Raw genomic sequence first — 22,969 nt, 5'->3', positions numbered from 1 at the left:
ATTTAAATTATTCGAATTCAATTAAATTATGTCAAATTTTGAATATAAAAATTGATTTTTTTTTATTACTATTTACATCCCTATAATAGGCTATATCTTTTTTTTTTCGTTTGTTAGCTTTTGGTTGTTTTAAAGAATTGAATCTTAACACATACACACACATTGTGAAAACTAATAAGTCATTTTCAGTGCAATTTTGCGATGAAGAGGACTCGTCACACTGGGCCCAATATGGATAGTATATCAAACCTAAAACTTTAAAGAGTGAAAAATATCAGAGGTTGAATGTCTTAACTCTAAGGGGGTGTTCTTCGGTTGAATTGTTTTTGTTGTGAGATCCAAAAGCAAGTATGCTATTGTTTGTGTCTGTGTGTCTTATTAGTTTTTAAATATGAAATCAAAGACATGTAATTGAACTCGTTTTCATTTAATGATCTTTCACAAACCATATAATATTTGTGCTCCAAAGTTTGTTTTTGTTTTAAAAACCAATTTTAAAAACATGAAATGCCTTTCCAAACAAAACCAACTTATTTTTGCTTCTCAAAATGAAAACAAAGTTCAAGAACACAACTTTTGTGTTTTTTTTTGCCAATGTGTCAATTTAAAAAAACAAATGAAAATAAAGACATTTACATTATTGTAGAACACCCCCTAAATCAATTGTCCTTTTGATTCATCTTGCTTTGTTGTAGATACTATGGTTTTCGAACCGTAGTTGACCCAAACAGTTGGACCATTTGGTGTGAAAATCATCCAGTCAACTAGTTCTGTTTCACCTCTGAACTGCAATCTTACCAAAAAACCGTTGGTTTGGTCAACAACCCGTTTATCCAGACAATCAATTTGTCGACTTGTTTGACCCGAACAACAGTTTTTTACCATTTTTTATCTTTAATTGCAACAGGTCATCCATTCAGACTGGACGATCGAACCACTAACCTAAAAATTGGTGGCCAAAGCAGTTCTAGTTCTTTCAGATTATCTATCAAGAAGTTTAAAACATTGATAGATAGTCGCAAGAAGTTTAAAAATAAAGAACCCATTATAATGGGTTATCCTTACTGAGATGGACATTAATTGTTTATGCCAATATATTAACCCAGCAATACACCAAGTACTAAGAATTAGCACATCTGGCCACTTTTGAAGGTTGATAACCTCCATAGAAATGTCCTAACTCAATTATTGGTATTTAGGCTGCATTTGGAAAAGGTGCAAATAAAGTGTAACTATGCACTCTGGTTTGCATCTACAATTACATTACAACTAAAAATTGTTTGGTAAGAAAGTAAATTTGTCAATGCAAAATTAATCCAACTTTGCTTTTGCATGAACCATAATGCACTATATATATTTGCATAGACACTATTTGCATCATTTCCAAACACAGCATTGCCTTGAAGTGGCCTACTTGGTAAAGTCTTAACCACTCGTTATTCATCCAATCAAACCACCAAGTGAGGCCACTTACGTCCATTCCACCAAGAAAAGGATTGTGATAACTGTAAAGCACAAGTAGCTAAATAGCCTACATATAGGTGGAATTGAATCAAAATAAAGTAATTAGGCGGTCCTGAGCTCAACTTCAGTGGCCCTGCTTGTTTGTTGTGAACTGTTGGAACAAGGTCTGCCCCGCCCAGAAATAAAATCAAGAAACCAGTGGAAAGGTCTGTGGTCCTCCAAGCTTTTCTGATCCTTCTTTTCTACACCTGAGGTTACAAAGGTTTCACTTGATTCTAGTTTCAAATCATCTCATCCGATTGTCCAAAATAATGTAGTTTATGGGTATAGACAGAGAGCCAAGAGGACCAACGTAGTATAAAGTATCACAATATCTTCAAATATGTTTGTTTTCTAGTGTTGTAAGGTTTAAAGTATTGATACTCTGGATACATAAAATTCGTATATCAAGAGTTTCGTTCCATCAAAACTCTTTGTTTAGGGATGAAAATACGACCCAACTCTATATTTAGCATATTGATTATGATCCTGAAAATCGATACATACGATATGGTGCAATACATTGCAGTACTTTGAATCTTGGAAACTATATATAGCTCTTGGTGGGTAGCTAGTTGTTACGAGGTGCCAAGGTTGGGATTATATGACTCGACACTACTGTGAAGAGGACTGATGGAAGAGGTTTCAAGAATACTCTAAAGACAATTCAAGGAAATTTTGAAAGCATTTTAAAAGTTTCATGAACACCCTTAAACTTTGCACATACTTGTACATACTTCTAGAACTATTCTAAAGTATTCATGTACCTAAGGGACTAATATAATTTTAGAAAAATGAAGAGTTTAGAAGTAAGTCTTGAACATTCATGTTCTAGAGAAATCCTTTAAAGAGGTGGAAGTGCCTATAAAAGGACCGGAAACCCTTTCCTTCATTTGCATTTACCAAGCAATTAAGTATTGTATTCCTCTCTTAAGCAATTCAATGAATTCTTTTGAGTTCTTCATCTCTCTTTCATTTGTGAGTATTGTGCCTTTGTTGCCTAAATGTGTACCTTAATGTGAGGAATGGGTTGGTGAGCTACTTAGTCTCAAGAATCATAAGAGTGCTCTAAGTGAGAAAGGCTGACTTGTGGAACAACGAACTGCTGCTCAAGTGCCACACAAGATACTAGAGAAGTCTAAGTCCATAACATAGTGCTCACTTATACACGTTCATGGCAAAAACCTAACCTCATAATATGGTTAGATGAATTGAAAACTGCTTGTGTACTGTGAAAAATCAAGTGCCCCAAGAGCATCCATGCAAAGTCGAAACATTGTATGGATGTGAAGAATCCTAAGCCTCAATTTAGAAGGAGTACAAATATAAATATGTATAGTATAAATACATACAAAATAATACAAAATGTAAGGTTTTGCACTCTACATATTTGTATTTATACTCCTTCCAAATTGAGCCTAATTAACTTCACCAAGGTTCTTGTTGTCAAAGCTTTGATAGCAGAATTTGAGTTTGAACTTTTTCAATTTCAAGTAACACATCCATGAAATTAATCCATTTAATGTCCAATATTCACTCTTGAACAAATCAAATCTCTGATACTTTCAACTGTATATCCTTATGTAAGGTATTTCTGAATAATGCAAGGTTTGGAACAAATCAAGCTGTTTTAGGTTCATTTTATTTTTAGCCAAGTTAGATAAATCTGTGCAGGGACAGAAGAGAAAGGTGGAAATGTAGAGCTATGGAAATCACCTGCATCTTCATGTCCAATTGTCCATAATGTAGGAATTAACAAAATGCATGATCATTAGTTTCATATATGCGCAACTAATTCCATGGGACTGTATGACTCCTTAGTAAAACTGAATGGATATTAATTTAATAGAAATCACCTGCATCTGCATGTCTAATTTGTATTTATTGGTAGTGCAAATTTTGCATCTCAAAAACTGGAGTATAATTTGCACCACCCACCCTCTACCAATTGAGAGGTGATTCAATTGGTATGTTAGTTGGTTTGCTCCAGAGTAGATGTGGGTTCGATTCTCACAACCACCAACTTTTGGGAAGGTGTTATTAGTGGTATGTATCACCAAATACCAAAAAATAATAAATTAATTAATTAAAATTACACCACCCTCCTACATCAATTCTCTCTATTTCAAGTGGGGATTACATCATTTTGGTTCTTACCTCATTCCCAAACCAACAATCGTCCTCCTTTCTCCATTCTCCTTCATCTAAGCTGCAGATACATCATTTTACTTCTCACAAGCAAATAAGACAAAAATTAAATCCAAAAAAAAAGTAAGCCAGAATTTATACTCACCTATTTGCACTTCCATACATGTACATCATCAGTGCAAATGAAATTGCACCACAAACAGAGCCCGAAAGAAATTGAATTTATGCCAGATGTGAATGAACAGAATATATATATATATATATATTATATAATTTTATATGACATATAACAAGATATCTAGTGTTGGGCCAAGGTTGAACAAAGCCTAGCCCAAGCTCAACAGGGGGCTCATATTGTAGACCAATTTTTGTTTGTGTATGGTTTTTTTTATTTTTTTTTATTTTTTGATCAATAACACTTTCATTAATTCATCAGTAGAAAATTTATAAGTAGAAGACAAATACATTTATCTTCCAAGAGTCACAAAGAACCTCAAGAAAGGAAAGAAGAAAATATAAAGATACAAGGACACTAACATTACAACTTAGCCCAAAACAAGGAATCCCTTTCTGCCCCTTGTTTTGCTAAACCGTCAGCTAGGGAATTAGCTGATCTCTTAATCCAACATGTCTTAACTTCCATCTCCCGCACCAGCCATTTGAATTTCCTCTTCTCATTGTTATACTTCCAAAGATCATCTTGTTCTTTGGTCAGCCATTCTATCACCACTTCTGAATCCCCTTCAATTATAAGTTTCTTGATGTTCAATTCCTTAGCTTTCCGGGCTCTTTCTATAACTACACATATCTCAGCACTAAGGGAGTCACCCACTCCAATTGGGCCTGAGAACAAAGCAGAGATGACCCCATTTTCATTTCTAATTAATTAATGTGTATGGTTTTTTTTATTATTATTCTAATTAATGTTCCCTAAAAATTCAGATCAGGCCCGATAGCCAGATCAATAGGCTCAATGTTGCATTAGTATATTTTTAGGGTCCGTTTGGTTCGTAGTTGGAATCAGAATGGTCTATTCCTATAGTTTGTTTGGTTCAAACAGAAATGTAAATGAAAATTGGAATCACCGAATCAGCAGGAATAAGATTTCATTCCCAAGGGAGGGGCAGGGAATGGCATTCCCTCAAATGGGGGAATATTATTCAATGAGATTCCAATTCTGTCCAATCAAACAACTGGAATTGGAATAGCCCATTCCAATTCCAATTCCAAATCCCTATTCCTGCAAACCAAATGAGGCCTTAGATTATATTCACATTCAATCCAAAAAAACAACCACCATCTTTTAATGTCCAAGCATAACCACCTTTCTTTCAAAGAGGAAAAAACTCTGCTTAAATATCAAGACTGTTTGGTTAGGGTCATGATCTACCGGACTATTAAAAACAGCTGGGGAGCCTATTTTCATTGCAGAAAGACCAAAAGCTTCATTTGAAGCTTCCCGATTTTTGGCTTTTTCGATCTTTCTGCATGCTTATCTTGGAGACTTTCAGTCTATACAATACCAAATGAGAGAAGACCTTTCTTGGGCTTTTAAACTTCCCACAGACCAAAAAACGCGCCAAACACCACCCATATTCTCTTCAACAAGGGAAAAACAAAAACATCAAACACATTGACGTACTAATGCAAATTGGCACCAATGATCAAGTTGTCGAGGTGATTACTTGGCACCCCCTCCACATAAGAGGTGCAGGACCAAACCCATGGAACTGCGAGGTCTCCATGGTATGACCAATGGGCCTCACAAGCAAGTCTTTAAAAACCGGCTCAGAAGTAGAACCACTTTTCCCTCTGGTTTCAAATTAAACAGTTTTTCTACCATACTGTCAACTGTCAGATATGGTCAGATTCTAATTTCCAATGTAAAATAGATGCCCAAATTTTTTCAAAACTTTTAAATGGTTCCTCTCTTGCCTTTATTTTCTAGTAAGAGTTCCTCTCTCTCTCTCTGTGGTGAAACCATATTTTTCAAAACCAGACCGGACTGGGCGGTTGGACTGGAAAAACCAGAAACCGGTCAGATGACCAGTTCTGTTTTCCCCAAAAGCGGATTTTTGCCAAAAAGAGTTGATATGATCAGAAAACCACTGATCCGGGTGGTTGAATCGTTCAAACCGTACAACGGTTTTGACATTTTTTGTCAGAACGGGCCGATCATTCAGTTTGAACAGTCTGACCGTTCGACCCAGGAACCAGACCCCTGACCAGTTTTTATCACCTTGGGTGAAACCATGAAAGCAACAAATTGGTGAACGTAACCATCAAATCTATTTTTATCACCAAGAAAAAGAAAAGAAAATAAAGAAAAAGGGAAAGGGAAAGGGAAAGAAAAAAACCCAGTACAGAAAAGAAAACCCTAAGTTTGCATATTTGATTCATTGAATAGAACAAATGGGGATACATACATCTTTTTCTTTTATATAGCTTTCAAAATTTTTTCTTTTATACAACCCACAAACTGCTATTTGAATCCAATGGTTTAATGGTTCAACCATCCAGGTCAGTGGTTCTCTGACCAAATCAACGGTTTTTACAAAAAATAATGGACTACACCTTAAACAGAAGCCATAACCTGGCCGGTTTCTAGATCGAACAGTTTAATTATCATGGTTTATAAAACCTTGCTCACAAGCAGCCTGCTGCCCCACCACCAATTCCCTTGTAACGTGTAGTTTATAACACTAAAAATTAATAGACTACTTAAACCTCCCTTGAAACTTTACCAATCTCAATGAATTATTGGTAAAGGAGAATGATATTGGAGCGACTTTGTGCCTTTGATTCATGATGTGGAAAATACTGAAGTTGAAGATTTCAAACTTATTCATGTTTTATTAACTAGTGGTTTTTTGTCTTTTCAGGTTTCAATAATGTCCCCACTCAAATTAAACAATTTGTTGCTCAATCTAACTGCATTCTTTAACAATAGATAGATCATGTGCAATCTGTGGTGAGGTAGATGCGGATTATATTTTCAAAGACTACTTTTTTTGGGTATTGAATCTAAGACTGTACTTACGCCCAGCAAATTTGGAATGTTATTTGATCTAACATGGTCTGCCCGGGAGTAGAGGATAATTCGATGTGGGATTAGTGATAATGGGAATAAACTCTCAAGTCTTAACTGAAAAAAAGTATTATTGTCTTGTCAATCATTTGAAAGAATAGAATCTCTCCCCTCCCCCCATCTTATTAGAGAAAGCTCTCTATCTTTTTTTGGAAATTAGGAATCACTATTGGCACTGCTTTAAATAATAGGGGTGATTCCATTGTTCATGTTCGATGAAATTACCCCAATGGGGAGCCATTAAGATAAATTTCGGCCCTACTTGTGATCCTAATGGTTTATATTCTATCTCATGTATTGCCAGGAATCACCATGGGGAGGTCCTGTATGTAAAGACATATTGGAATCACACTACTATCAACCTTGCTGAAGCGTGGACTGCTTGGGAGGCTCACAACCTTACTCTCAATTATAGAAGTCAGCCTGTTATCATCAAGAGAGATTCAAAACTGGTCATCAACTGTCTTAGGAATCAAGTTTTGCCACCATAGAGATTGAAGAATGTGGTTGATAAATGTCTGCACATTGGTGAGCTGCTGGAATATGGAATCTGCAATCATCGTGTTTTCACAAAGCCAACCAAGAAGATGATTGGTTAAGAGCTGCCTAAAGGGGAAATATTTCATTTTTGTTGGAGCTTCCTAAAGAGCTGTTTGTAGTTTGCTTTTTTAATTATTGGGTATGTACTACTCCCTACTTTATCAAAAAAGTAATTCTAATTACAGCTGTGGAAGGAATTCGAAGAGCAAGGGATCTAAATATCAGTCGTTTAATCCTGAGAGGTGATTCAAAGGTGGTGATTAGTTGATTGAAAAAAGAGGACAATGGTTTGTGAAACTATAACAATGAAAAGAAAATATTCTTATGGCTGTATGGAGAAATTGAAATACAATACAGCTAGGTGAAGAAGACCGCTTGTTCATTTGCAGATGAATTGGCCAAACAAGGGGTGAATAGGGAGTCTATCTTTTGGGCTAATTTTTAGTTTTCTTTCATTGTGTTTTGTTAATGAGGAGCTAAGACATTTTATCTCCCCCTTATTGTATCTAAAGCTTCACAAATCTTCACTTAATTAAGTTTCTGTTATTGATCAAAATAATAATAATAATAATAAATCTAACTGGATTCTTGGTTATGGATTTGGAAGAACTCCAACGGATTTTTATAACTTCCTCACCTTTAGATCTTGTAAGACCTAAGCAAGGTTCAAAATTTTGTTACAGCCGATACGTATCATATATTGGGTCACCAATACACAAAAATATAAGGAGTTTCGGGGTAGGACCTGTTTCGGGGGGTAACCAAGCCTTTAACCGACCCCCTGAACATATTTTGAAAAAATAAAAAAACTAAAAAACAATACAAGTGTTGATACAAAGCCTGATACACCCAGTTCTGATTGTACCGAAACTTTGAGCCTTGGACCTAAGCACCCTCTGATTTGCAAGTAGCCTAGCACAAATCAGTGGAATTTGGGCCTTCCTCGTATCATTTTTTTTGTGGAAATTTAGGTATGGTACTTTTCTCTGCAGCAATAATGGCCACCAGCGAAGTGGGGAATTATTTAAGTTCCCTTTTTAACATTACTATCTATCCCACTCAACATATCATTGGTTGTGTGTTGCATTTGTGGAGCTCAAATGATGGTGACGCGCAACTTTAGAGTTATTAATCTTTCAGATACATGAAGGTAAAAGGTGCAACAACTCGCTATCTTCTCAAAATCATTACCAAGTAGTTGGAGGAATGTGATAGCCTGAAGTCACAATTGGAATATCAAACTATCAATGAGCTTTAAGTGGAGAGTAATAACTCCCTATCATTGGAGCGAAACCTATGTGATGAGGAATCTGATTGAATTTCCCGAGTTCAACTTCAGTAATCGCCTTACTCGACATCAAGAAATCTGATTGAATTTCCCAAGTACATCCAACCCTGCTCTGACGCAAAAAGTATAGCTGACAAAATAACATGTAGCTCCATATGCAGAATTCCTTGCTTTATTTGCTTGGGTTCACCTGCAACAGCAAGAAAAATCTCCTGAATTAGTAAATATTACAAAACCAAGTAAACCCATCTAGGCTCCCAAGTACTATACTCCTAATTACAAAACCAAGTAAATATTACAAAGCTCCCAAGTACTATACTCCTAAGTTTATCCTTGAGCAACTAGCTGCGCTTTGTATTGATCAATGCTCCCATCAAACTTGAGTTTAACCAAGTAAACCCATCTAGGCATCTACTACCAATGGGGACAAAGTATTCTCGGCACTGATCAATGCATTAGTAACATGCTCCCATTAGGTCATTGCATTGACAATTTGATTTGGTCCAAAATAAGATTATACGAGGAACTAGGTGAGGAACAAGTCATGTGATTAGAGGCTCCAGAGTCAATAATCCAAAGATGACTTGCAGAAGAGGTAAAATGACAACACTTACCAGAAAGCCCAATAACTGAAAAATGCATAGGAAATAACTAAAGGTAACCATAGACTGAATCCATTGTTGACCATATAATGTTGCCACCATTTATATTAGCCTCAACCAAATTAAAACAAGTTAATGAAAGCTAGAAAGCTCTGGGGAGAGCAAGAGGATTGAGAAACATTATTATTAACTACAAGCAGTATTAGTATCAACAGAAGCATATTCTAAAACATAATTAATACTACATGTCCCACAAACAAGGCAGAGATGTGATATTCCAAGAAAGTATTATAAAAATAACACCAAAATTCACTCCTACAACATCTTCTAGGTTCACCATACAAGAAACAAAGAAGCCACGAAGTGTAAGGAAGATCATAGTGTATGAAACAGGTTGATCTAACCATTCCTCCGATGCTTAGTTACTAGTATGTTTTTTCTTTTCTTTTTTTTTTTTGTAGATAGATAATGCTTACTAGTATGTTATGAGGCTGCATTAAGACGGAAGGTTAATTTGAAAAAGAGAATTTTTCTGGTTGGCAAGGTACCTCACATTAATGACCTGGGCAACACACTTGGGTGCCAAGTAGAAACATTCCATACAAACTACCTCAACCTTCCACTTGGTGCAAATTACAAGTGTGGCTATCTGGAACCCCATGAGATGTTGATGCACAAATTGTCTGGATGGAATAGGTAATACCCCTCAAAAATGGGTAAGATTATCTTAATTCTAAGTGTTCTCTCCAACCTCCCCAATTATTATTTGTCTAATCTTCTCTATAGCATCAGCAGCTATTAGAAGAGATTTTATGGGAAGGGTATAATTAGGAGAGAAAATTCCACTTGGTGGCATGGAACACAATTTGCAACCCAAGGAGAAAGGAGGGATTGGGTTAAGACAATTAGCAGCCATGAACAGGACTCTTCTTTGCAAGTGGCTTTGTAGATTTGGAGTAAAAAACAACTTTGGAGGCAAGTAATTGGGTCAAAGTGGTAGAACATAGATGCCCAGATGGCTTGGAAGTCATTGATGCCATCTCAATCTTATGGATCCAATATCTGGAAGGGGATTATGAAGCTTAAGGGGGGGAATTTGTGAGGTATGTTAGATTGAAGCCAGGAGATGGTGAGAATATTTTCTATCTGGAAGGGGATTATGAAGCTTAAGCCTCTATGTCATACTTTTCCTGCCCTTGTCAATTGTCATATTATTCTTGATAGGAGATCTCTGTAAAGGATTGTGTTGAATGGAATGGGTCTCATCATGCATGGAGCACCATGCTTACACACAAACTTCAAGACTGGGAGGTGGATTTATTCACAGAACTGCTGGGCAGATTGAATGTTGTACATTTAGATCTTTAGTTGAGGGATTGCAAGGTATTGTTGAGGGATTCCTCATGATTATTTTCTACCAAGTCCTGCTACGAGGCTCTCTTGTGTGATTATCAGAAGGTTCCTTGGTGTTGGATTTGGAAGGTTCAGGTACCATACAAAGTCAATTTTTTTTTGTATGGCTAGCTAACAGCTTCAGATAGAGTTCAGACCATCGATCATCTGATTAATAAAGGGATGAACCTTAACATTATAGGGGTCTTCATGGGTCAGTTCCATTCGGTTGCAGGCTGTTTGTCCAACTGAACCGACCTGGTCAGGTTGGGGAATTGGCCACCCAAAACCAACCAATCATTAGTGAAAACCAGCCAACTCGGGTCATATCAGTTTGGGTTGGTTTGTCGGCTTGGTCAGTTGGTTCAAAGACAGCATTTCAATACAGTACTTACACACACACAACCATCTTTTTTCTGACGGCATCTCACCCTCCTTTTTAGCATTTCAATAAGTACTTGTACACACAACCATCTTCCCAAAAAAGCATTAAATCATCCATATGACATTCAAGGGACACAGTAAAGAAATTAGGATAACTAAGAGAAATACCACGACACCCAGCATTCTGAAAAGGAATTAGCCTTAGACAAGAAAAGAAACTCAAAAGCATTACCAAAGACTAGATTCCTAACCCCAGTATTTCTCAATGTCTCCTTATCAACCATTGGCATCCCCTGAGAATTAGAACAAATTTCCTAAGAAGATCAAATATCTTTTTGGTTTGTACCAAAAGAAAGAACAAGTTGAATTGAAGATGCCAGTTGACCACAAGACAACCACCCAATTCAAACAAACCGAATGAGCCCCCAAAATGCCTCAACCCAAACTTTCCTCAAATTGACCCATTGAAGATCTATCCAGACCCAAACCCTAATGCATATTACTAGAATCAGAATAAGTGCCATCACCAACTAATGACCCTCTTTGCCCAATGTAATAGCTAATTATCATAACCTGAGTCCCTGACATATGGTTCGCTGAATTTCTAGAAAACATGTTTGACTGATGAACATCCTATTAGAACAAGAGGCTTTCACCAACCTACTCCCAAAGACCCTTTACTAACCATCCTCTTTTTGGCAAAGATTCATAGAACTGGAAGCCACTGAATTTCTCCTATTTCTATGATTCTCAAGAACAAACCCAATCATCATATAAAGGATTCTCTACTTTCAACCATAGTCATTGGACTAGTCTGAAAAAACACATCCAGTTCTAAAGATAATTGAAACTGCCCAGAAACACCTTCTATAATGATCAGTGTTTAGAAAACTGGACCAACTGATTTAATCGGAAAACAGGTGAACCAGTCCTAGTTTCATGAAACCGCCCAGGTCATTAACTAATAGAAATTTTAAAATGTGCTTAGCAAGATTTGAACCCACGACCTTTTATTTTCATATATTGCTTAATTACCATTGGTCCACCTCTTAACTTATGTTAATTAATAATTCTTTAGTGTACAAATTACCTTATTATGTGTGTATTTTAAAGAAAATGTAAATTAAGAGACTTGAACCCTAATCATTTGCTTTAAAAATTAAAGAACTTGCCATCAATGCACCATATTTAAGTATAAAAGTTGTAAAATATATTATATATAATAGGGTAAATCTCTTAAACTACCCCTACTGTTTAGCGTAATGACACACGGTACCCCTACTGCTTAGCTATTGTCTTGCGGTACCCTTAAGTTTTTTGACAATTGTCATTGCCGTTAAGTGCTAACGGAAGGAAACGAAATGTCAAATTTGCCCTCTTCTTCATCTTCAATGGAGCAAGGTCTCGGCGGAAATTGAGACTCTTCTTCCTCTTCAATGGTGCGAAATATCAAGGAATGGGAAAACAATTCTTCCCCAGAGGCTTTCACCGGTGATGCCTTCTTTCCCAAAGGCTTCTAGTTTCACCGTCAGGCGAGGCAATCGAAGGCTAGCAAGGCTAGCAAGTCTGTTTCATTTCCACCGAGACCGATACCGGTACTAGCAACGGCAACGGCAATAGCAACGGTGGCTGTGGTAACATCTATGGGACGCAATACCGTATCATGCACAGACATGAGAGAAGAACAACTGCACAAACTGTAAATGACGAATGCATCACCAAAACGAGGAGGAGTTGTGTCACCACGCTGTCACCAATTTGCATGTGTTTGGAAAGCTGGAAACTACTGGTGGCGAAGCGGAGATTTTCCTTTTTTCCAGAACAAAGAATAATAACAAGAGTCAAACAAGGAATTTTTCGTTTTGGACTTTTGGGTGTTAAAATGGACCCAAACCCTTAACACTTTTAACTGATTACAATCTACAAGCAACAAGCAATGAGGTGTCATAAATAAATTACTAGTCTAGTCAGATCAGGCTCAGGGGCTTCGGATCAGCACACGGAAATGAATGTTATTTCTTGGAGCATTTCCGCTTAAATAAGCAACCGTTGGATACTACCTAAAAGGGAATGAATGACCGTTGCGTTGAGACATATGTTGTTGGAATCCATGAATGTAACGTAAAGGATCAATGGCAGGCATGAAGCTCTCACCTGATGGTAGCAGAGACTTGCAGTAAGTATTTTTTCCCAGTGAGGCAATTTGTCAAACAAGAGAAGTGTAGAGCAGGTACTAATTAAAGGGGAAAGAGTTTGGCAGACTCAACCCTACACACGCAAATGCAATCATCAAACAATGCAATTGTCGTATTGGCTGCTCTGTTCATTTCTACCTCCATTTCCATGGCTCCTCTGTTCTTGCTCCTCTATTCTTGCTCCTCTGCATTGTCTTCACCACAAAGTGGAGCTTCTGGGTTTGAAAGGTTAGGGTTTTGATGAACCAGCATCATTTTCCATTTTCTCTGTTTTATTTTGAAAAATTGAAGAAAAAGTCGCTGGCGAAAGTGGTCGGATACAGACGACGACAGTGGTGGCGGTGGCGGCGGAGAAACAGGGAGTGGAACGATTGCAGAGTGGTTCACTGTAGTTGCCGTTGGGGAGAGGGATGGTGAAGAAGAACAGAGAGGGACGAAGGGCAAAATTGGGTTTTTAAAAAATTTATACATCACGTGTATATGAATTTCGACGGAACATTAACGGATATTAACGAAAGGGGTAGAGCTAGTCAATTGTCAAAAAACTTAAGGGTACCACAAGACAATAGCTAAACAGTAGGGGTACCACGTGTCATTACGCTAAACAGTAGGGGTAGTTTAAGAAATTTACCCTATATAATATTTATATGACCTCTAGTATATATATGTATATGCCAAGTCATCACAGTTTGACCCCAGTTGAACCCCTCACCCGTGAACCTCTCCCCTCTCCAGTTCTATGTCCAGTCCGGTTCTCTGAACATTGATAATGAGGTTCAATGCACCCACATTGTAAAAAATGTTTGAAAGGTTTTAATACCAGTAAATAGCCCAAACAAGGGGACAGATGGCCTTGTTTTTAAAGGCCTATCTATGGAGATTTGAACCTTTAGTCTAAGATAATAATGGTGGGACTAAGATTTTTTTGAATGCCAATACTAGAACCCAACCTTTTGCCAACCTCCAATCTCACATGCTCCAAGGGCAAGTTATGGCCTTACACCAAAACCTCAGCTTCCTTAATGACCCAATCCAAATAAGACTTAACCCACAGTCCACTCTCTAAACATAAGCCATTGTTGTTGAATGCTGACCATGGTCCATTATTTCCAACTCTTTCAAAGTCATCAAGATACCAGAACCTAAACCTGTAATACCCTTTCTGAAGAGGAAAAACAAGCAAATAGGAATCATCCATCCCCCATGTAGCCCTAATCCAGTTAATAAAATCAGTAATTGCAATGGCAATTTCAAGGAACATCCTTCTAACACAGAACCTAAACCTGTAATAACCTTTCTGAATAGGAAAAACAAGCAAATAGGAATCATCCATCCCCCATGTAGTCCTAATCCGATTAATAAAATCAGTAATTGCAATGGCGATTTTAGGGAACACTCTTCTAACACAGACTCCTAACTTCCTTGAGTTCCTCAGAAAGCTTTCAGTCAATCAAACGTATCAACTTCATATTCCTCTTCTGTCGTTCATCATGTTAGAAAATTCTTTTTGAAGATTTTTTATATTAACCATCTAACACAAACAAACAGAAACAAACAAAGCAAACAGAGAGTCAGTAGAAGCAATACAATCACAACAAAGGAAATCCAAGATACGAGAAAACAAACACATGGCACAACTACAAACCAAAACACCAAGGAAAATAAAACTTAACAAGACACCTAAAACACAAAAAGCTACATCCTATCACATGTCTAGAAACAAGCTCCGCTCTACCATCTAGTAATGTCCAATACAAGGACACAAAAGAAGTAAAACCATCACTTCCCTGCAAGGACACTTCTCCTCCCTCAGTCATCTTCTGATCAGTGCACCGATCAGTAGGGCCCAGGTGAGTTCTACCAATAGGACCGGCCTGTTAATCCAGTATCTATGCAGCTCAAATCACCATGTTAAATTTTTACCAAAAAAGCCATCATGTTAAATATGTAACATATATCCAAAGCTGATTCTAGAGGGCCTTGGGAAACAATTTAAAACACAGTTCACTTCTTTTGTAGTTAATTCTACATTTTCCTTCAACCACAAAATGATTTAATCCATATTTCTAATTCCTTTGGGATGCTGAGTCATTAGGTATATGAAGTTGTTAGAACTGAAGCTCAACATGACATTAACACATGCCCACCCAACCCCCATACAACATCCTAATAATAAACACAGAGAATTAGCAACAAGTAAACAAAACACATTGGACATTGCTACATCCAGATTATTTTCCCTTCTCATTCTTTTCCTAGAAAATAACTCTAGAAATGTTTCCTGTCATGCCTATAAGCAGGGCAGCTGATTCTAGAAAAGAACCCCACCTTAACAAAGCAAGAGAATAACCATCAAATAAAAGCCGTCCGGCCCCCCCTCCGACTATGCCTGTCATATGCTGTGTTAAATTTGTCAACCAACTCATTCATGGTGCTGCAAAATCATAAAAGAAATTACAGTTATATAAATACATGGTCATTGTCCATTAACTATTTAAAAGAAAAGAACTTTATTTTTCCTTTGAAGCGAAAGGAATAAAGTCTATATATTGTACCTTGAACAGTTGGTTAACATGGCCAGATAGGTGATTAGTAGAGTGTCATTGTATTCCTGCAAAGGTGATAGGAGTGAGAATTTGGTTTAACCGAATTAACCAAAATTCTAAAGGGAAACCAAACCGAAACTGAACTAAGGAAATACAAAAATAACTGAACCAAATGTCTTACGGCTATTTCAGTTAAAACTGTTTTCAACCAAAATATGCTCGTCCTTAGAAGTTGACAATTAGAAACCCATCTCATTACTTTGATTTTTGACAATTAAGAGTCCAAAGTTGCCAAAAAAAAGTTTGAATGAAACTCATGACTTGTTGCTGATTGTAGGAATAGAGAAACTGACCATCTGAAAATCATCTTGAAATTTCCCAGATTCAATTGCTGGTAATCTTCTCAAAAGGCTAGAAACTTGCCTCAACAACGAGTCCTCCATGGGAATATCACCTGCCATCTCAACAAACTCATACAGGAATCCACCTACAGCGGAGGCTATGATAATCAGCATCTAAATATTGATATTTAAGTCAAATAAGAGTACCTCTTTGCATGGAGAGAAGATAATTATGAAGAACCCTAATTCTGCTATTCAACATCTTGATGGCACTATGAATGCCAGTGAGATGTGCAGCCACTGCACCCAAAGAAACATGAAATTCAGACATTCACACAGGATTTTGCTTCATGAATAGAAAACCACAAACAACAATATGGGAAATGTGAAGACATTGAAACCAGAAATCTCACACTGAGTTGCAGCTGATCCTCCATCAGATGGTTTAAGATGCGCAACATGATCAACTGAGATTCTTTCTGCCTCTACAGTCTTAGAATGAAGGAAATGATTCAGCAATACTAGGTTGCAACGCAAGTATGACCAGTAACATAGACTAGAAAAAATAGAAGGGCTTACCTCAATAGTGTAGCTTGAACGAACAAAAATTAGCTGAGGAATCCCATCTATTACATGCAACTCTTCAGTTGTAGCAATATAAAGATCATTTGTCAGTATCAGTTCAAAATAAAGCACCATGGATGGTACCTTTTTCCACTATAATGATGATGATGATGACAACAAGGGAGTGGGTCTGTTAGTAGAATTGTTTAGTAAATGCTCAACAACCAAGGAATTTTCTACATGGCAACTTGGTTTAGGGCTTAAAGTGGCCCCACAGGGTCCCCTCACAATTATTCTGTTAGTGGAATAAATTCAAACCCAGAAACCCTTGCCACCAGACTAAAGTAAGTGTCAAATAATCCATTGGGTTAAAATCAACAAAAATCTATCGAATAAAGTGCCCAACAATTATCCCCTAGCAATTGTCCTACGAAGTTAATTTGAATACATAGGGGAAATGTGCCAACAAACACAGTAGATTTTAGTCACAAGTAATTTACATATATGACCTTGAAGTGAAGAAAAAAGTTTGCATAAATTTCCAGGTTTATGTTTGTAACTTCTCCATAAAATTGATAGTTGCCCAAGTTGACTTGAAAATAACATGCAATACAAAATTTCACATCTCACAAGCTGTTTGTAATAATAAGAAAAAAAAGAATAGTTTCAACAAATAAGAACTTGTTCAACATGAGAATCACAAAACAGCACTTCATACAGGCCTGTATTGAATAGGCATTTTTAATCAGTTTTATAGGATAGACAATAGAAAAATCAGGCAAGTCTACATACCACTTTCATAGATGGTCACAGGGAGATCCTTTTGTGAATGATTGATAGCAGGATTGAGAATAACATAAACTGGGCTCTCATTAATATCCATCAACTGTAACAAAGAGAACATCATTAAATAAACTCCATTCCTTACAACATATTAACAAGTAACTGCCATTATGGCTCAAACTCATTAAGTATATCATTTCACTTGGGTTACGATCTTTTTCTAATAAGCAGGTAAAAGCACTTATGGATTGTGTTGTAATAATTGCGGCAGTAGTTTTTGTGATGGAGGCTGTGGCAACCATGGTAATAACAAGAACTATAGGATTATATGGCAGACAGGATAGTGGCGGTGGTGGGAATGACTAATTACAGCAAATGCAGAAGCTGATACACAAACCTGGACTAGAGTTCTAACATTGGAGGGTGGAAGGACATTTTGTATTTTTTGTATTTGTGTGTGCACACAGAGGAAGGATTAGAATAGAAACTCTACCTAAAAGATGAAATTTCCGATCATGGATGTTAAAGGCATGAGCCCAAGGGAACTTTGGTCTCATCACTTGTTATTATGTCATATAAGTCACTTAAGTTCTGCCCACTTCAATAAAAGCAGAACCTTGAGCTGAAATAACACATACCCCATTCAAAACCAACCTAAAGCAAAGCCCAATAATAAGCCAAATATCCCCAAAATGAGGATCACTGACATGACAAACTAGGGGTGTAAGCAAGTCAAGCCTGCTCACAAGATACTCAAGCTCAGATCAGTGAATACCCAAACTTGGCTCACTAACAGTCAAGTTCAAGTTGAGTAATGAAGGGATAAATTCTGCAAAAGCAAAAGAGGACAAAAGAAGGTTGGAGGGAATGAGTCAGGAAGGAATGACGAAAAAAACTGATAGAGGAGAGTTGAGTAATGAAGATTCTGTGGCATCTTTTGTGGGGAAGCTTGGCTGTAAACTGAAAGATCTGAATGAACTCAAAGTGTTTCTACAGAAAAAGAGAGAGGAAGTAAAGGTTAAAAAGAGAAAGATGAGCAAGGATGAAAGATTAATGAGGGATGTGGAAGGAGATAAAAGTTTTCATTTCAAAGGGGAAAGGAGGAATGGAAGTAAGTGAGATTAGTAGAGGTCAGGGGTGAACAATTTGAAGACAATGAAAATTTTTAGTTGGAATGTTAGAGGTTTGGGAAGTGCTAGAAAGAGAGCAGTCATTAAAGAGGCAATCAAGAAGATAAATCCGGATGTGGTAATTTTGCAAGAGACAAAGAGGGCAGACTTTGATAGTAGGTGGGCAAGGAGTGTTTGGATAGGGGGGTCAGCTAGGCTGCACCCCCCCCCCCCCCTCTTCTCTTGGGGGCAGCAGGGGGTATTGTTACATTGTGGAAAATTGATATCCTCACAGATTCGGAGGAATTGATAGGACAATTTACAGTTTCAGTGAAGTTTAAGCAGGTGGAGGATGGTTTTGAGTGGGAGTTAAGTGTTAACAAATGTGTATGTGCCAAATGACTACAGAGAGAAGGGGAAATTGTGGGAAGATTGGAAAAACTGGGTGACCACAAGCATGAGGAACTTTAACCAATATGTGGATGCTTTTAAGCTTAAAGAGATCCTTTTGTCACATTGCAGATTTACTTGGTCCAATCTCCAAGCAAACCCCATTTGCTCTAAGCTGGACAGATTCCTTTTCTCAAATGATTGGGAAGAACACTGGGAGAACTTGACTTTTATTGCCCTTCCAAGGGTTACCTCTAGCCATTGGCCTATTGTGATCTGTAAGGAAGAGTTGGGAAATGCAAGGGTGGCTCCTTTTAGGTATGAAAATATGTGGTTAAGCCACTCAGGATTTATTAGGAAAGTCAAAGGTTGGTGGCTAGAGAGAAATCTTGAAGTTGAGTGGAGTGGTATAAGGTTCCATAGAAAGCTCCAATTTCTAAAAAATAGAATTAAAGATTGGAATATTCTAGAGTTTGGGAGGTTGGAGGAAAGGAAGCAACAACACGAATTGAAGATCTGGATTTGAAGGAAGAGAGGGGAAGCCTTACAGAAGAGAAGGAACTTAGATGGAGGCTACGGAAAAAAAAAATTAGAGGATTGTTTGCTCAAGGAGGAAATAAGTTGGAAGCAAAAATCAAACGTAAGTGGCTGAAAGAGGGGGATAGGAATACTAAATTTTTTCATGGAGTGGCAAATGGAAGGAGGAAAATTTTCATCTCTAGCCTAGAAGTTGAAGGGGTTACATTATCCAATCACAATGAGAGTGTTGGAGCCTTTGCAGAACACTTTAGATCAATCTTCAAAAGACCCTTAAATAACAGAGTTTGGGTTGAGGGGTTAGATTGGCCTTCCTTGAGTGTAGAAGATAGGGTTTGGTTGGAGAGGATGTTTGAATTGGAAGAGGTGAAGGAGGTTGTCTTTTCTATTGATAGATCAAAGGCTCCAAGCCCAAACGTTTTAACAAGATTGCTGGGAGATACTGAAAGAAGACCTTCTGTTGGTGTTTGAGGAATTTTTTAACAAAGGAGTGATTAACCCAGGCTGAACTCCACCTTTATAGCCTTGGTTCCCAAGAAAAAAGAAGCAAACCACCCGAGGGACTATAGACCAATAAGCTTAGTAAATAGCTTATACAAGATCATAGCAAAGGTGTTGTCCCTTAGGATCAAGAAGGTGCTCCCTACCATTATAGAAAATAATCAATGAGCTTTTGTAAGCGGAAGGCAAATAACAGATCAAATTCTTATAGCCAATGAGAGTGTTGAGGACTTTAAGAGATCAAAGAAAAAGGGGTGGTTTGTAAATTGGACCTAGAAAAGGCTTATGATCTAGTAGGCTAGTCCTTCTTGTTGGAGATGATGATTAATTTTGGGTTTGGAGATAGATAGTGCAGGTGGGTGATGGACAACATTCTTGTTTTTTATTACTTTTGATTTTTTAGCCCATTGTGTATACTGAACATAATCTTTTTGTACAAAGGGTGCACTGTATACTCTAATATTTAATTAATGAAATAGTCATCTTGCCTTTTTCATGTTTAGCATTTCATTAATCAGATACTTGTGGACAAGATTTTAGGAGAAATTTAAGTAAATCATCTTTTAGGTTTTTTACATTGTTTTGTGAATCCTGCAGTATATACCTTTTTATAAATGATAATTTGATTAGAATTTTCTCTTTAAAGTGGCATATTTATTAGGCTAAATATGATCATATAAATTATTACAAACCTACTTATGAATTGGTTCAAATTGAACCACTTCACCAATCCAAGTGGCAAGCAATTTAGGTCACCATGGAATTTAAGGTTCAAACTAGTAATAACTCAAGTATATTTTTTTTGATGAATGAATAACTGAAGTATATTGTAACATGATGTTATATCTATCAACTAGTACCACACCCCACATAAGATCAGATTGCCTCAAGCTTAGCTCATTGTAAACATAAACAATAAGCATTGCAAACCTTTCCCAGCGATGCCATGAAATCAAGTAGCATCGTATGCCACACATCCTAATGCAACATTTTGGAATTTAGATTTAAAGTCTTCCATAGAGAATTTCCGCCTGAAGTATGTCTCTTTTCCTTTCTATAATACTATTATTCATGCCACTTGCTTATCCGGATCTAAAATATATATAATAGAGTTATTGAAAGGAAAAGGAAAAAAAAAAGGATAAATCCACACCATAATTGTAGTTGAAGAAGATTTGAAACTTACAGCTTTGTGGATATGCATATCCGACTCCTGTACATCACTTCCCGTCGAATACCAACCAAGAATATAGAAATTCGGAAATACCTTCTTATCTGGTACATTCACATAACAGTAAATTTAATTTTGAAATGTCAGCAAACCCTATTTATCAAAAAAAAAATGTCAGCAAACCCTAGATTATGAATCACCCAACATTAAACCCAAAGCCCTATACGCTTAACAACAATTAAGAAACCCCACTAAATTTTGCTAAAAACAAGAAAACCTACGAAATTCCAAATCAAACTAGGCCCACGAAAATCAGCATTTACTCAGTAATAAAAAAGAAAGGAAATAACCCAAATTCTCATAATTAATAAAAGCCACAAAAAACGATGAAGAACAAAAAAGAAAACCCACAGAAGAGAAGATGACAAAAACGCTAAAAATTTTGGATTTCATACAGTGGAATGACAAAAAGTTGCCCAATTCTCAAAATAAAGAAAACCCACAAACAATATCAAATAAACCCTAGACAGATCACTTTCCTTTCAATGGAATAACGAGAGACAGGGAGTTCGATGTGTATCTAATATCGAATGAATACTTACAGAGCTCTTGCTTCTTCTCGAGAAAGGATCGGTCGAGGGACTCGGTGGAAGGATCGTAAAGGAGCTCGAAACTGTTAAATATCTCCACCGTTCGACCTCGCTGGATTCCAATCACACAGCCGAAGACCCTTGGCGGTTGAGGAGGCGGGGATGAGCCTCCATTGCTGCTACCGTGAGGGGGCTGTGCCTGGGACTTCACTCGCGTATAGTGATCTGATATGTTCACGATCACCAGCGGGTGCAGCTTGAAGGTCAACCCGCTGCTCGACGACGACGCCATACCTTTACCTTACTTACAACCCTCCGGCTCCGGTACCTCCTTCTGCACCTATGCACTCATACACCCATGAATTCATGAAGGGAGTGTGTTCGGAAGTTGGAACCGTGGTTTTGCGTACTTTTCAGGAATTTTCTTAAATTTACCCTTACTTTTTTTAAACCCGTATAGATAGGTCCAGGTCCCCCGTGGCAACGGAGCGGGGCACCCCTAACCCGTCCCCTATATCGGGGCAAGGAATCAACCCCATCCCCAGCCCCGTCGGGTATTCGGGTATGGGAAATCCCCGACATATTCCCAGCCCGAAGTCTTTTTAATACTATTAAGGTCATGTTTGGTTCGTAGGAATAAGAGTGTGGAATCGGAATTGGAATGCAGTGGAATCGGAATCCCATTCTCATTCCTGCTGAATGGCATTCCCCTATTTGAGGAATGGCCATTCCCTGCCCCTCTCTTGGGAATGAAATCCCATTCCTGCTGATTTTAATTATCATTCTCATTTCTATCTGAACTAAAAAGACTATGGGAATGGACCATTCCGATTTCAATTCCGAAGGATTTGAATTCCGATTCTAATTCCAAAGGATTTGAATTCTGATTCTAATTCCAATTCCAATTACAAATCAAACGGACCCTAAATTCCAGATTCTGTATGTTTTCTAATTCAGTAAACATATCACTTTGCCCATGAAAAGAAACCGGTCATTAACAAATAATGTTCAAAATTTTTAAATAAGAACAGGAATCCCCAAAAAATGTTGTCAAAAAAAGAGGAAATTAAGTTGAGGTTGGTTGTTTCAACAAAAGCCTCTTCACAAGTGGAATAAAACCAGGAAAAAAGTCAGCAATAATTAATCAGATAAAATTAGCAATAAAAGACCAATAAATCATAATAAAAATAGACATAAATATGCTGGCTCAAGTGCTTAACCTATCAACAAATCTAATTCTCTTCAAAGTTGTCATTCAGCCCAAATTATTAACAAATCTCTTTGCAAGTATATATTT

The 22,969-nt window shown here is 37.3% G+C and overlaps 1 protein-coding gene across 1 annotated transcript; it reads right to left on the bottom strand.

The window, feature by feature from the left end:
* Nucleotides 1–8,365: 8,365 nt before the first annotated feature.
* CSN6A (COP9 signalosome subunit 6A) lies at nt 8,366–22,097 on the bottom strand. Its single transcript, XM_010264766.3, has 10 exons — nt 21,685–22,097; nt 21,098–21,186; nt 17,384–17,477; nt 16,607–16,668; nt 16,441–16,519; nt 16,235–16,327; nt 16,040–16,140; nt 15,696–15,751; nt 15,469–15,574; nt 8,366–8,757 (listed from the first exon to the last, which is right to left on the bottom strand). Exons 1-9 carry the CDS (start codon nt 21,962–21,964, stop codon nt 15,493–15,495), a joined length of 936 nt encoding a protein of 311 aa, XP_010263068.1. The 5' UTR covers nt 21,965–22,097; the 3' UTR covers nt 8,366–8,757; nt 15,469–15,492.
* Nucleotides 22,098–22,969: the final 872 nt, after the last annotated feature.

The sequence above is a fragment of the Nelumbo nucifera genome, chromosome 2 (genome assembly GCF_055504915.1).
Source record: "Nelumbo nucifera cultivar China Antique chromosome 2, China Antique-T2T, whole genome shotgun sequence".
Classification (NCBI taxonomy): Eukaryota; Viridiplantae; Streptophyta; class Magnoliopsida; order Proteales; family Nelumbonaceae; genus Nelumbo; species Nelumbo nucifera.
The sequence above is the reverse complement of the archived record's forward strand: the minus strand, read 5'-3'. Positions and strand labels throughout refer to the sequence as shown.